The sequence below is a fragment of the Diadema antillarum genome, unplaced genomic scaffold (genome assembly GCF_040938485.1).
Source record: "Diadema antillarum isolate AM-2024a unplaced genomic scaffold, OU_Dant_1.0 seq00000124_RagTag, whole genome shotgun sequence".
Taxonomy (NCBI): Eukaryota; Metazoa; Echinodermata; class Echinoidea; order Diadematoida; family Diadematidae; genus Diadema; species Diadema antillarum.
The window spans coordinates 1931700-1948567 of NW_027271204.1; the positions used below are offsets into that span (position 1 = coordinate 1931700).

At 38.3% G+C, this 16868-nt stretch overlaps 1 protein-coding gene across 1 annotated transcript in view; it reads right to left on the reverse strand.

Moving 5' to 3' along the window:
- The window catches only part of LOC139727250 (uncharacterized), a 29134-nt gene extending 15421 nt beyond the window's left edge, over window positions 1–13713 (reverse strand). The window contains exon 1 of the mRNA XM_071638207.1: window positions 12929–13713. Within this exon, the coding sequence (XP_071494308.1) occupies window positions 12929–13316 (388 nt within the window). The 5' untranslated portion in view covers window positions 13317–13713. The remainder of the gene's footprint in view (window positions 1–12928) is intronic.
- Window positions 13714–16868: the final 3155 nt, after the last annotated feature.

Consider the following 16868-nt stretch of genomic DNA (forward strand, 5'->3'; position numbering starts at 1 on the left):
TTCCTGAAGACATTCAAAATTGTCACATGTTACATCATCGCAGTTACCCTGCAGACAACCACAATGATGATGGCTGACTGGTTGATCTCTTCATGTTGCCATGGTAACTGCAATGACAGCTAGAAGCAGTATTGTGATCTCAGGTGCTTTTCTAAATTTGGGTTATGGACAGATACAGTGTAGTGTAATGTCTGTGTGTGTATGTGTATGATGTGTGTGCAGAGTGTGTGTGTGTGTATGTATGAGGATAATTTTATTAAAGGACACTTCACTTCCCTGTCTATATATATGGAGATAATTCACAAACTACAGTACTCTTTCCAAGGGCATGGATGGATGAACAGAAATGTATTCATTACTTTATCAAAAAAGAAGAAGAAGAAAAAAATGGATTGTAATTTGATAAGGACGTGATGCAATGCTAAGTCTAGAAGATAGAAAGACAGCAAGAAAAAGAGAGGGGGGAAGGGGAGAAGAGAGAGTTTCCAGAAAAAAGAATATAACATTTTTTTTTTTTAAGAATGTTGATTGCCAAAATGAAAGACATATCAATAAACATCCCACAGGAGATGGGATAATTCACATGATGTGGATATAATTAAGAATTGAAAGAGAGATGTACAGATAGTAGTCGAGAGAGAGAAAAAAAAGAAGAGAAAACAGAAAGACAGACAGACATGAACAGACAGACAGATGATACGCTGTCCTCACTGAGAGTGGAAGATGTTGCCTCGATCACACAAACCATCAGCATTCAGATCTTGGCTTACGGTAAAAGAGTAACTGTGGAGAAGGATTCCACGGCACTTCTTTCTATTTGGCATGAGAGTGCTAATTGAGAAGATGAGCATTTACAGATGGACAGAAAGAATATATTTCAAGCTGCTTGGGGTATATTCAACCAGATGCAAAGATGGGGGTATTGTGGTGTCATGGTCTGCATATTATGTATGCCATGTTTCGAACAATAAAATTTGTCTTCATATAGATACCATACATATACGCAGGCCTCATATGGGCATGACATTTATTTGTAAGACACACGCGGCCAATGCAGACAATGTGATGAGATATTTATCATACGATACCAACGAGATCTGAACAGAAAGGGAGTAGACTTACTTCGGATGGAAGCAGTTACAGGAGAATCTGATAGACAAGAGCAGGAGTAAATACAGATTGGACAGAGATGACGAGAAAAGAGTAATTCACCCACTCAGAGATTATATCACACTGTAAATAGAACAAAATTTCGTACAGCAATCAGTGGCAAAGCAATATGCAGCGAGAAAGAGAAAAAAAAAAGGAAATAGATTTAGATATCAATGCAATGCTATACATTCTGAAGGTAGAGAGTTTGTGAAGAAGATAATCGTTTTATATATTTACAGTAGCAACAGTTATTGACTGTGTGTACATTTGCATGACACAATCATGTACACGTACGCAGACATTATGCAGCGAGTTTAATATACGCAGTGTGTGTTTAACATAGAGATAGAAAATAATCACAACAATTGCAGTCACAACTTCTTGAAACAGGAAGAGAGAGAAAGAGAGAGAGAGAGAGAGAAAGAAACTCAAGTGGGAGAGAAGGAGGAGAGATAGAACGTGGAAAGAAAATGAGAGATGGCTGGATGAAAATTAGGCACTTGAGGGGTGGCAGAGATTGGTTTCAGCTGCTACTCTTCCCTGCCGTGTGTCGTAGCAGTGCCATCGCCCCATACACAAACAGCCACCACGCTCTATACTCTGCACGGCTGCCGTCGTCGCCCGCTGCTACCACTGCTGCCGTGAGAGAGAGAGGAAGAGGGGAGAGAAAGAGGAAAGAACCTCCTGTTGCTAGGCAACAAGCACATCACATGTAAACTCGGGCCGCATTGCTGTCGTGGAGCCCAACGACCGCTGATGCATCAATTACACGCCGAGTGTTGAAAGGGAGACGTTAGTTTCTTCAATTCCCTCCCCCCCCCCCTTCTCTTTCATGGTTGCACAGCATGTAGCATGAGAAAATTTATCACCCTTCATTTAAACACCATGATGTTATTGGTGTCACAAGATACACCGGTTTTCTTTTTTTTAATATTCTATGCTGATGCTTGCTACTTTTAAAGATATTTGCCTGGTTTTAAAATGCTTTCGTTTTACAAACATTTGCAGTGAAAGCACTGGGAGCTAACATGCATAAAATAACAATGTTGTCTGAGAATAATAAAGTTGTTGCTCATTCTCAATATGTCAGCAGTGGACTAAACTTCAAAGTTGTGATTGCACAACACAAACTTCGTGAATATTACAAGTTATGTTCTTCATGAGGAGCATCTGTGGTATTTTTCTTCCTATTTCCAAGTTATTAGACTGTCTGTTCCTTACTTGTAATAAATACATTGATTTTGTTTTGTTGGTAAAATTTCTTAAATTTTTCACTCTCAATGTTGAATGACCTTGTACAAGTACTGAACAAGTGGATTTTGATATACAATGTAGTTTGAGATTGAAGTTAGCAATCTTGTGAACAAAAATAATGTGGGGGCTTTTACAGCACTTTATGGTGTTTTTTTAGAGCCGACATGTACATGATTGAACTTAAATTCCATATTTCCCTGAATAAACAATACCATGCAGAATTGAAAACATAATGACCAGGTTAAGCTATGATTAAGTATGCATGTTTTTAACAATCCTGTCAAAAGTGTGTGGGTTTTTTTTTTATTCTGTATCAAATTAAAGACAAACATGTCTTTTACCCAGGAACATTACCTTTAAAATCTGATGAATGAATGAAAAGATAGCACTGCATTCTGATTATTCTCAAAATTATGATCATTTTTTATTCTGCATTTCAGACATTGCACATGTATTCCTTCAAAAACACACTGTCATTTTATGTCAGTATCAATGTGTATTGCATGTGTCACATTTTAAAGTACATTACAATGAAATATATGTTTTGCAATAACTGTTGATTACCACCAATAATACAATTGTAGCTCAAGGCTATAGCTTTATAGAAACCCCGACAGTCGGTGTGTTTACCACTGACACTGCCGTTCTGCAAATTTTCCATGGAGGCATAATTTGTGGGTCACCTCATTGCTGTGACAACGTCGAAGGCAAATTGTCATCCTCATTCCAAATGAATGCTCTGGTTAAAAAAGAAAAAAAATACACACACTAGCACTGAATACGTTGAATCTTTGTGGATGATGTGTGGTCTGTCAACATATATTCTCCTGCACTGCATGGAGATGATATAGTAGATTGTGAAGATTTTTGTAATTGTTTTAGACCAAAACATCCCCTTCTTGTCTAATCTTTATTAAAGGTATTTTTTACCTTTAGAAATGCAGTGATTTAAAAAAAAAGAAATGTTTGCGTTATCTCATTTGATGCATGTAACAATTTTGCATTAAAGCCTAAAATATAAGGAGATATCACTATTTTTCTCAATAAACCGTAACTGTAGACAGTTTATTCTATTAACAATTTTATAATTTAGCTATTGTTCACATTGACTATAGTGATTCCCACTTTTACATTGGATGATTCTATCCCTACCTCACATTTTAGAACTATTTTGAAGTATGAAAGGTGGGTTTTTGTTTCATCTGCAAATGGTAAACAATGCCTATAAAGACAGTACATGTGCGAGGCACAGCTTTGGTGTCTTACTGTTACAGTTAGAAGCATTTGCTTGTCAAATACTGGTATTGGCAGAAGGTGGAAAAGATTCTCTATATTGGCTCAGCAGGGCATAAAAAACAGTTCATATTCATGGAAAAGAATAATACTCTATTTCATCTGAAACAGCCAGTTTGGCAGGAGACATCAAAGAAGAACAACAAATGCATTCTGTAGCCCTGAGCATTTGGAGTGGAAATTAGTCTAGGTTGTAGATATTTTCTAGCTAGTGACTAGAAATGACAAATGTTCATAATATCACAGTACCTTACAGGTTCATTTATGGGGGTTTTTATCATCAATTCTTCTTGTTTTTCTTTTTCTTTTTTTCTCCTTTTTTTTTCTTTTTTTCTTTTTTTTTTTCATTTACAATATTACCAATATAAATGCACTTTCAAATACTATCTTTGGCAAATGATGCTTGACAAGGAGAAACTTTTCCTTTGATAAAGATGTCTTCACTTTGGAGTTTTGTTTATTTCAGTGTAGTAGACACGTTTGAGATAAAATGATAAAATGATAACATGAATCCTGCCCTCAATGCGGGAGAGATAATATTTCAAAATCATGAATATGAATCACTGATTGAAGATGAGAATGAATTATCTCAATGCAATGAAAACAATGTATTCTATCAGAAGACTGTAAAATGTAATTTACCAAATGCAGTACAAATTGTATGTGAATGTAAAGCTACACTGTACACTGTCATGTGATTTCGCACTCTCACTGCTGGCTTGAAGCATGTTGGGATAAAACATAGAGGACACAAAACCTAAGTGTAGGAATTTGTCAACGTGGCTGGATGTCTGCGTGAAGGTCCATTCCATCATCCTCCCTGCTGTTAGGGGAGATACCAGAATCCCTTCTCTTCACCACATCTTCATCTTCCTCCTCCTCCTCCTCCTTCTCCTCCTCCTCTTGCTCATCTTCTTACTCTGCTATCTTGGATGCCGCAGTCCATCACCAATGTCTTTATCCCACACCACGAAATGTAAACAAGATCCTGCCCTTGGATGAAAGAGGATATCTGCGTTTCAACTCCGCGCATACCTCACAGGCTGTGTCCTTCTGGAGAATCATCCCCAACCATGTCTCATCCTATAGACTGTGGATGTGTACCATGCCAACGCCATTATGTACACACGGGACTGTGCACACGACATGACGCATCGCATTAGCGCGAGGAGTCTCTGACATGGACATTGCATGCACTGGCATGTACTGTGCAAACAAAAACAAGATGGGATTCGAAAGTACAGCAGCCCGTATCTAGAATTTACTATCGAGACACAAAGCAGTCTCATTATAAAATTGAAAGCTAATGATACATGATTCATATCTATCAACGTTTATGATGTTCTAAATAAAGACACATGAGATTTATATTATCAAACTGTTTTATCAACTGATAACAGAATCTAAAATGTATAGTCTGTTTTTGTTATGTATGATTGTGGAAACCATCTTTTGTTTGCTTGTTATTTATTTGTTTTTTGTTTGTTTCTTTGTTTGTTTGTTTGTTTGTTTGTCTTTTGCCAACTGAAAAGGCTATGTGCTGCATTTATCACCATGGTCTGGTAATGGCAACTGTATGACCTATGGTTTACACATTACATGCACTGTATCATTTAGCTCAGAATGAAGCAGAAAATTCAGCTGTATCAGCAGCAATAAAATCGAACAGTAACATGCTTCCACTATAGCAAACTGTTCTGCCAAATTTACTTCCATAATAGTTTAGCAAAAAAACAAATGGAATGAATTCCAGAATTTTCTTGTAAAAACTAAAAAACGCTAAAAAGGAGACATAAAACAAGCCACACTGTCAATAAAATCTCACTGCAAAGACTATTGAGAGAAAAGTGACAACCACTAATTGATGTCTTGTGCTGCATTTTAAAAGCATTTTTTTTAAGATTCGTCCCCTTTAACAATAGCCAAGAGCATCTGCAGATCTTTGAACTCTTCTCTGATTTCCCCGTTGCCATGGCATCAACCTCCTTCTGGCTTCCCTCATCATGACAGAGAGTTTACCTGCCTGAGCGTACAGTACCCCACCCTCATCCTGCCCTCCAGCTGTGATCAATGCTATCCCAGCAGCTCATTTAGCGCAGCACTAAGGACCAAATAAACGGGCAGATACATCACCCTGTATATTTTTTCTCTATATTCCTCCCTCTCTCCCCATCTCTCTCTTCCCTCCCCCTCTCTCTCTTATCTGTCGTATCTTGTCACCATGGCGAGCAACTAGGGCCTTTCATGGTCAAGAGGAAATCAATAACTGTATTTGGGGGGCATCAGTGCAAACTGTACGTTCATTTTTGTTTTTGTTTTTTTTAAGCAAGGAAAAATATTGAGCAGCCCTGATTCCAGACTGCAGATGTGTGTGTGTGTGTGGGGGGGGGGGGGGGGGGGGGGATTAAAGAATGGCTGTTGCTGGGTACTGTAAAACATGATATATTCGCGGCATGAAATTTTCGCGAATTGGAGCTGAAAGCCTTTTTCGCGGCATGAAATTTTCGCGAATTGCCACTGGCGTTCCATGCATGTAGTGTAGACAAAAACTTTCGCGTGCATTTTAATTTCGCGAATTTTGGCGCTCGCGAAATTCGCGAAATTAAAATGCACGCGAAAATTTGTTTTACAGTAATACACAGTGTTCTTTCTTCATAGATGAATGGTTTCAAATTACATGTGTACAATTGTGTATGCATACAGCGTACAAAGTACAACATCCTTGATCTACTCAATTCATCATGGGCTACCTGTATTCCCCCTGCTTTCTGAAAGGGGCAAGTCAAATGCTTTTTTATTATGCAAGAGAAATGAAATATGTTGAATTTTCTTCATGATTTCTTTATATCACTCTACACATGTGACATCACAAGCTGTAGTAGTCTTCTCATCCAGCAATAGCAGCAATGAAACTTCAAAAATTCATAACTTTTTAATTGATTGACCGATTTCCCTCAAACTTTCACTGATGTGTTCACCTACAGTGTATTATATTGCTGCATTCTCTCAGTCCTAATGTATGAAGGTAAACATATCTTTTGATAATTTGACTATCAAAATATACACAACGTTTGCATTAATGTATTCCATATAAACTCACTGATAAAAGTATAAAAGTGAACCTTTTCTCCTTCAAACATAGGTCTTGATTCTGATTCATTTCATCACCAACAACTTATTCCCCACCTAAACTTCACCTGATATCTTGATTTAACTTTTTTTTTTCTACAGGGGAAACCTTTTTTTTTTTCTTTTTCTTTTTTCGTTTTAAGAATGCAGAAATGTTGCAGCAAATACAAGTGCTACCTGGGGCCAAAACAGACCGGGGAGGCTTAGAATATAAAACTTTTGATGCAGTCAGTTGGGCTCAATTATGGGGAAAGCAGATTAAATTGCTTCAAACTTGATATTGAATTACAAGCTATCATCGAACAGACAATCCATTTAGAGGTTACTAGATATGGCCTCTAAGCTTGAACCTCAGCACAGGTTGTAATCCAAAAAACAGCCATAAGCCGAGATACCGCAGCAAGTGTATCAAATGTCGACTACAAAAAGCCGGACGGCAAAGCGTGCTTTCTTTAAAATCCATCTGCGGTCACAGCTGCAAAATGTTAACTTCCACAGCAGTAAAACCTGCTGTGCAGATCTGTAGAATAAACAAATAGTTCCATATTTCATCTGAATGTATAGACTGCATAACACTGTGAACCACAGCATCAATTTGATAAGACCAATCATGGACATATCAGACCATGCACCAGCCATTGAATGCCAGTTTTAAAGACAGCTGACGTACACCCTGTATCTTCTCTTGATTTATAGTGAAATTTGTTCGAGTTCATAGTACACAAGAGTCTGTGCCTTTACACCGTATGTATCACATTTTGGTATTCTTCCATTATGAAGGAACAGACATGTTGGATATGAAATGCATTATTTGAAGAATTGAATATGGACTGCAGGCTCATTACAATCATCAGCCATCAATCAATGTACAATACGTTGTACAATGTACAGTGTATGGAAATTGTACACGACTGTAGGACTGCAATAGTCCACAACGATGATTTTTTCCTGAAAGGTAATTACTGTATTCAAAGTTTACTACATTCAACCCCTTTAGGCATACCAGAAACAACAAATATAACATGATCTTTTGAAACCTACAACTGTATGCATCTTCAGGTTTAATACATTGTACCTGCTCTACAGTGTATCTAGTAAAAGTAGAATTACTTCTTCTTCTTCCTTTCATCAGAACATTAAAGACAGAATATGTCCGGAAAGTACTGTCAAAAATATCCATATTACAGCTTTTTATCAAAAGAGTGATGCACTGCGCCTCGCTATAAATTACAAATTTATATTCAACAGCAACTTGTAGAAAGGTATACATGTATTGTCTGTACATATGTACATGGTAGTTCTTCACTTGTACATGTAGATACTTCCACAGCTAGAAAGGATTTATGTAATATCTCATGAAATCATCCCTCAACAAAATCCTCTTTGCTCTTCGCTGTACATCCAGCATGATATGATTTATCCCCGAGACTGGGGGTAAATGCAGCTCACGTCAGAACTCATCATTCCGCCCATTCCCCGAGGGGAGAGGAAATCAGGCTTGCACATTCTACGCGGATTTGTGGCTTTCCTGCATAGAATCTGCATGTATGACAGCCTCCTAGTGAAGGAGCTATGATTTATGATTCTGATGATGTATCACAAAAGGAAAAGTCCAATCGTCTTTGAAACGAGCGATGCAGCTCATTCATCTAGGAGCTACTTACGTCTGCAGAGGCACCTCGAGAAAGGACTAAAATTAAAAAATCAAATAAAATAAAAAGGCAGTCTTTCAGCTGCTTTCCTATCATAATACAACATTGGTATTTTATTAAGGAGAAAAGGAAGCATCTGATCTGTAGTGTTTTTGATCTACCACCAGTACGGTATTCCTGCTTGTATGGGATATAATTTGTTTTTTGGCAATCAGTGTACAAAATGTATTATCTACATTTGTTAGCCTCTAGAGTTGCATTTTTAAACTAATCAGAGATCTTCTAAAACCAACACTGACTGCAACTTCTTGTACCCGCTTCCAGTTCGGTCTAGATTTTGGGTTGTTGCCATGGTAATTTGCATAGGGGCATCAAAACCCATAGAGAGTCTGTATTGTGTATTAACAAGATGGTCAGAATACAACAGACTTCAATACCAGCTTTTCACTCAGTGAAGGTGAGATTATATTGCTTTAATTGCAAGAGAGAAGGGATTAAAAAAAAATCCCTGTATTAAACACAAATAGTACCTCAGCTTCATTGTTGATTTTTTCATTCTTCTAAGAATTCACTTCAAACTTCTGCATGCATACTGTATACACATAATACATTATCCAGTTTAGGCAAATCAACCGTAAAAGATATACCTGTAGATGGATAATATATGGGAGGGAAAATCAACAAATATCCATGTCCATCTTTTAATACATGTAGCTGTAAAATCCTCGCTCATTATTGAGACTACACTGTACATGTAATGTAAGATTCTCCTCTAAATTCATATCTGTTCCAGATGACAGTCAGAACAAACAATTCAAAGCTGGTATTGTCCTGCCTTCACGCATCTCTATAGAATTCTTGATCACTGCATACAGGTGTCTCTTTACGATTCAATTGAGTGAAAAGTAAATATATAATCCGTATCATCCACGACTTCAGATGGCAAACACACAAACATATAGTATATGGTTGTCACGACTACCATTATGCCATAGAAAAAGAAGCTACAGATTTGTACATTGTAGTATCCAGCACGGGTACAACATCTCCCAACAAGTTCATCCCTTCCCCTGCCCCTCCCCTCCCCCCTCCCCTTCTCCTACCCCAGCCACACTAACCAGGCATCTTTGACCTCAACTTGTGCAGGGAGTTTTACACAACCTGTCCATCTGACTTCTTGACTGCACGCAGTCAATATAATTGTCATGTTGCCAACAGTTACCATCAAGTGGATCTAGTGCCTTCAGAGGAATGTAACATACAAAATTGTACAGTCTGTACAGTGTTCACATTGCACAATGTAGGTTGATGAATTGTATGCCACTGACTATAAATTCAATGTTGTACATTGGTCTGTGGACCTGTGGTGTTGAATCAAGTTTCCCCAAACACCATTTGATGGAGGAGTATCATACTATAGGCCTACACCCATGGTATGGCCTCCCTGTACAGTATTTTAAGGAACATGAAAACAATGTACTGGCATCTAGATAAACACATGTATCTCTGCTATTAAAATTTCTGATATGAAGCATGCTGCGGCAGAACTGAGCATATACCTATTATCAAAAGCAAATGAAGAATGATTCAAATATACGCAACCTCACAATAACTGCACAACAAAGCAAACAAAATAAAAGCCCTTTAAAAGTAACTGATGGGTGCATGTCGTACGCAAGCTGTTTTTTAACCATCCTTATTCACTGTCGACAGCAGGCAAAAGTTCTGGATCCCCTCAAGAGATGCACGAACAGAGACGAGAACATTTTTAATTTCCTGTCATCTGCCACCATCCACATCGATGAAAAATCTCCTGACTCGAAGAAGGGTAGAACTGAGCAAGACGTTTTAGAGAAAGGGAACATAGAATACTGTTTGTAACAGTGTTCATGGCATTGAGCAGCTCTATGGCTGCATTCACCATCTTTCCCATGTATGAAACACATTTCATATTCAATATACCCCCTATCAAAGTGCGTTTGTAAAGGCCTTTTGGATCACGTTTCTTAAGCTGTTGCGTTTCTCATCTCTATCGTGAGACAAGAGGGAGGCCTTGTCACTGTGCAGCTCCAATGTTGCACAGTTTGACCTGAGGAACAGAGATGTGTAGTTGACAGTGGTTGGTGTGAGCAGGTCAGAGCTGTAAACGTGTACCACTTCAAAACAATGAGAGCTGCGTTTATCACCTCCACAGAAACTCATTTCTAGCTCAAATGTGTTTGCGATCGCACTTTTTTTTTTTGACATTTGCCCAAATCTCCCTGAAAGTTGTTTGGAATTATTTCTATGCCAGAAATGAGTTGATAAATACATCCACAGCCTACAATTGTATGAAACTTTCCTTCTTCACATACAAAGTTGTACACTTCATCTACATATGAGGAGAATGAGACTGACAAGCATTGCTGCATGTGTACAATATCATGGAGATTCGTATCCGGGCAACTACCCCCAGAGGGCAATTACCCCCCCCCCCCCCCCCCCCCCCCCCCCCGGCTAAATACTGGTTCTAAGTGGTAAGGTAATTCAGAGTTAAGATTAGGGTTAGGGTTAGGTTTAGGGTTAGGAGTTTGGGTTAGGCATAGGTAGGATTAGGTTCAGGATTAGGATTAGGATTAGGGCCAGGGGAAACGGTCCGGGGGTAATTGCCCAGGGGGTAATTGCCCTAGACCCTGGAGATTATTAAAACCTCCAGGCATGAAGACAGAAAGCCTACACGATGTGCATATTACACTCAGGTGTGTACACTACGCGTGAGTACACAGTGACTTCATGCCCCTTGAGATGAGAAAGGAGAGAGTCTATTACACCACATGTGTATACCGGTACACGTGTAGTACACACACAGTGACTTTATATGCCCCATGAGATGAGAAAGGAGAGAGACAGTCTACACACTGTATTATATTCGTGTAGTGAACACACAATGACTTGATATGCCCCTTGAGATGAAACGGAGAGAAAGACAGAGTCTATCAAAAAGAACACATCTGCCTGTGGTAGTACATACACCATGTATGATGCAAAAACTACTGTACATTATTTGTACGCGCACACCTGCACATTCCTACAACATTGAAATACAAGGTGTAAATTACTAATAAGCTTGGGAAGAAAACTTTCCATGCATTTTCTTTTGAGAAAACATTTTTTATCTGAAGCAAATGAATCATAAAATAGGATGAAGAAAGAGAAAGAAAATCTCCAATATTTGTTCACGATGGAGTTTGCATGAGCCTCCACTCAATAGCTCTGAATTTATAGCTGAGTCAAAATGTTTTTCACTTTTATAGTTTGTTTTCTTTATTTTGTCAAAATGTCATGTATTGCACTACACTGTATTTTGGTATGTCTGTCTTTGTGGTTGAATAATGATATTATTAACTAGTAAATAACAATAATGAAAATGCAATATCACTGAAATGGGCACAGCTGCAACAATTAGCCTATGACAGCTTGACAATTTAGATTCCTCAGTCTACATGTATTAAAACTAATGAAACTCAAATTAGAAAAAAAAAAAAAACAAATTAGAAAAACAGTGCACATGTATTTATTGCTTGAGCTGCAGCGTAAAATATTGTTAACAGGCAGTCTGGTAATGTAAATTCCTGACTGGCTAATACTGACTTCATCAATCCCTGACAGGGGATAATGAACAGAAGTAGCTGTAGAAAAAAATAAATAAATAAATAAAAGTGAGCACTAGGGAAAGAAAGGCAGACAGACAAACATACAGACAGACACACAGACCGACAGAAGGTCATAGAGGAAGGAATGGGATATTGAGAGAATGAGTTGGGCTGATACAATTTTTTTTTTTCTCAGCGCAAAAAAAAAAAAGGAAACAAATTAAAGGGAAGAGTAGCCATCTTAAAATCACTCTTTATAAAGGAGCCCTGCAGGCACTATGTACTGTACAGATTGTACATGTAGCATGATATGCAGGTCTAGTATCTACACATGTTCTCATTCTTCTGCATGGAGTACGCATTGGTAGCAAAAAACAACAACAACAACAACAACAACAACAAAAACAAAACAACATATTGTATACTCCAAACTTTTGATTTAACATTTGCTCTGAATGCTTTACATAGCAAGTCAACCTTGTCCAAAAGAACTCTGGAGTTTCACTGTTTCAATTCAATAATTTTTACAATAGTAGTTCAGTTAGGCCTACATGTACAATGTTGCAACACTTTCAAGTAAAACTACAGATTATATTCAGCTACAATGTACCAGTACACTGTAAATTGTAATCTTTTATATCCTAGCCTTCTTCCACTCCCAATCCCCATCCCTCACCCCAACCCCCCCCCCCCCCCCCCATCATTTTGCATTTGATGGCTGGTCAGTTCTCCTTTTAATATATCAAATGAGAGGGCAGATCAAGAGAACACTTCAATTCAATACTTGAACTTTGTTTGGGATGGTCAACTTCATACCTTTCCTGACTTTGGTCTTCATCCCACCGATGGAGCTTGGGGGCAGCACCGGGACGGCCCCTTTCTCCTCCTTGGGAGCCCCCTTGGAGACGACGGGGTGCGAGGTCACATGACTTTTAGGCAGGACGTCCTTCATCATGGATTGGCGCTTGATCTTTCGCTTGATCCTCACATTGACCTTTGGCTTGTGGTCAACTTTGATCTCCTGGCCATGGTGCGTGAACCCAGGGGGTCGCACGTAGGTGGGGCCACTGGACGTGCTGCTGCATGGGGAAGGGGGGATGTCCTCTTGGTCCGACCCCTCCCCCTCGCTGGAGCTGCTTCCGCTCAGGGAGCAGGTTGGTCCCCGCTTGCCGCTGTTGGGCAAGAGAGTCGATGGCTTTTCCATCTCGTCTTCCTCGGGAGAAAAGACAGACAAACAGACGGTTTGCCGGCCGACAACGACAGTCTGCGATGAAGCAATCACTTCACACGAGCAATAAATGCGCCTTAACAAGTAGTAACCCTTTCGGTCTGGAAAAGTGCTTTGGCCAATCAGCGCTGAGCAGTGAAACAGACATGTCTGAATGCAGTCCTAATACACCACAAAGTCATTATTGAGCAGTTGCTGTTTACTTCAGATCTATCTAAACTTTCTTCCCAGCACAACACACTGTAGGACAGTGTATACGGTGTGTGTGTGTATGTGTGTGAGTGCACAAGTGTGGTTCCAGCAGCTACATCACTAATACCACCACTGCACAGCAAAAGAGATCGTGCTGGGATGTAAAAATCAGAAGCATCAAAACATGTGGACTGGTACTGGTGTCCACTTGTAGACTGGTGTCCAGTTGTAGGCCATGAAGGATTGTGTCCCAATTCTTGCCGGAATTCGGCCACAAGGACAACGCTGACCAGGACCACCCACAAACAAAATATCCTCAGCACTTGTAGACTTCACAGCAGTGGAGCCTTCATTCGCACAGGAATATCAGAACAGGATTTCACAAGCATCCAGGCAGTGCCCCCTCTGTAACCATGGCGATTTGGCAGTTACAGGAAGATGGGGAGGAGATGTTTGAGTGTATCTGCAGGCAAGGGAATGAATGATCTTCAGTTGTCCTTTACGAAGCCAGCACTGATGCAAGGAGCTCTATTGTCAAGTCAACGGTTGCTGCACTGAAAATATGAAAAATAGAAATTGGGAAGAGAAAAATATAATAGACACATTGAAGTATTCTCATCCACCACTGCCCTACTTGCAGATTTTTCACATACATGTATCAAAGGAAACAAACATATAAACTTCATGCTACATTACACCATTTTGTTAAACAGGATGCACCACATTATACAGGTCTTTTAAAGATGTATGGATTGCACAACTACAATGTACAAGCAGTTTCAATCCTTAATGTTGCATCATCTTTTTTTTTTCTTCATTTTAATAGAGTAGGGACAACATGCAGTACATCATGGTGGTGCTCATTGTAGTCTGTCCAAAATCACATGAGAAAATAAGTCTATGGATGAGACAGATCAGCCAGCAGTTTTCAATTTTAGTATGTAATAACTTTATTATGTTAACCTTGCTTTCAACAGCGGCTTGAACTTGTGTACTGTCTAAGTGTAAAAAGTTTGAATCTACATACAATCTTGAATCTACATTCACTGTCAGCATAAAGTTCAAAAATGTATATTGTGGGCAACAAATAATTCAGGATCACGCTGGAAAAAGATAAAAGATTAACATGTTGATGAACTGATATCATTATTACAAATCTATCACAATCAAATGGCTCTACAGTACTGTGGTTATGTTGGGCATGTTGTCACTAGAAGTTAGCCATAGATCTCCAGAAAATAGAATTAAATCTTTGTGTTCAAAGCTCAACACCACTATTAAGTAGTAAAAATAACAATTCAACAATCATGTTTGCCCTATATGGTTTCAGGCACTTTTATACAATGCAAGTGTAGCTTTAGAATACACTGGTTGTATGATACCCTTGATAATGAACAGGCACCAGATAAATCATCTATAGCAATATCTGGATTCAGCTGAACATACATACAGTGTATCACATTATAAATGGCCCAGATTCTGCGTACAGAGAACCAATGTTGGTAATCTCCAATCAGCAAACTTTTCAGAAGTTTGATCATGCTATAAATATTAATGGATTCCTGGGGGTGTTTTTAAATCATCTCAAATTTTACAGGGTGAACAATATTCGTCTCTGAAGCACACATAATACACAAATTCCTTGAATTGTGCAGAGGCAGTATCATCGCTGCCCAAATCTATATGAACCCATGTACATTGCTTTTTACTCAAATGGTTACAAAAAAAAAAAAAAGAATCTTTATTTTGGCTGAAGTAAAAACATGGGGGAAAAAATGGTTGGTGAAATTGCAGCTCTGCAATATTGATTTAATATCTGTGATTTATAATGATGACGATAACAGTAGTAGTAATAATGATAATAAAACTAATAACATATGTGTAACAATCATAACAATAATGATAGTAGTAATAATAATAATAATGATAATAATAATAATAATAATAATAATAACATAATAATAACATAACAGTCATGTTTATGAAATTTGAAAGCAAACAAAGGCCTGTTGCTACAAATGTGTATTTCCTCAACACAGGAGTAAGCACATACATACACTATACATGTACATGCACAGTGTAATTTGCGATTAAAAAGTAGCCGTCTTTAAGAAAATTCATGTTTTCTTCAAAGGTTATTATTGCCTGATGTTCAAGGGAAGAAAAAAAAAGAATATGAGCTGAATGTCAGAGGCTATAGATTCATTTTTAAAGAAAAAAAAAAGGCTGCCAAAAAAAAAAAAGATCAATGTTATCTACATTAACTTGTAGGTACTTAAAGGACAAATTCACCTTCATATACATTGTACATGTGGATTGAGTGAAGGCAACAATGTTAGTAGAACACATCAGTGAAAGTTTGGGGAAAATCCAACAATCCGTTCAAAAGTTATGAATTTTTAGAATATCTGTACAATCACTGCTGGAGGAGAAGACTACTACAGTGTATGATGTCACATGCGTACAACGATATAAATAAGGAAAATAAAAAGAGAATTTCACAAAACTGGACTTTTTGAATAAAGTGCACATACCCTCGACTTGTTACTGACTTATGTTAGGGGTAATATTATTCCCCCTGACTTCTGAAAGAGAGAAGTCGAGTGTTCTTTTATTATGTGAGAAAAGTGAAGATATCTTGAATTTTCTTTATATTTTCTTTATATAGTTGTACTCATATGACATCACAAGCTACATTGTATAGTAGTCTTCTCATCCAGCCGTGACTGAGCAGAAACTTCAAAAATTCATAACTTTTGAACGGATTGTCTGATTTTCTTCAAACTCTCATTGACGTGTTCTACTAATATTGCTGCATTCACTCAACCCACATTCTATGAAGGTGAACTTGTCCTTTAATACTGCACAGCAATGCACATCTTACAGTTAATTATTATAGTGGGCCTATGAATTCGTTTGTAGCGCATAATTATCATTACACTATATATTATAATGTTCATTGTGAATATATGGAACATGTTATTTGGGTGAATATTTTATACATTAAAGATAATAAAAAGTTTTGGTACCTCAAAAGCTTCCCTGAATTTCCTTGTCTTGGTTTGTGTTTCGGGTTAAAGTACATTGTCTGTGAGAATTACTCGCCCCAAAGTTCTCTCATGTCTTAGTAATCATTCAATAATGGTTTCGTACCAGAGCCGACGCTGACCAGCGTCGATAAATATTGTACGAAACCACTGACTGCGACCAGCAGCGTGCAGCCCATTGTACGCATAGCTAACTGCGACCAGCAGCCCCATACGCAGAGCGTAATGGGGCTTCGCATTGTAGCATTCAGGATCATGACAGATTTAGTATCGCGGGTAAATGTCAACT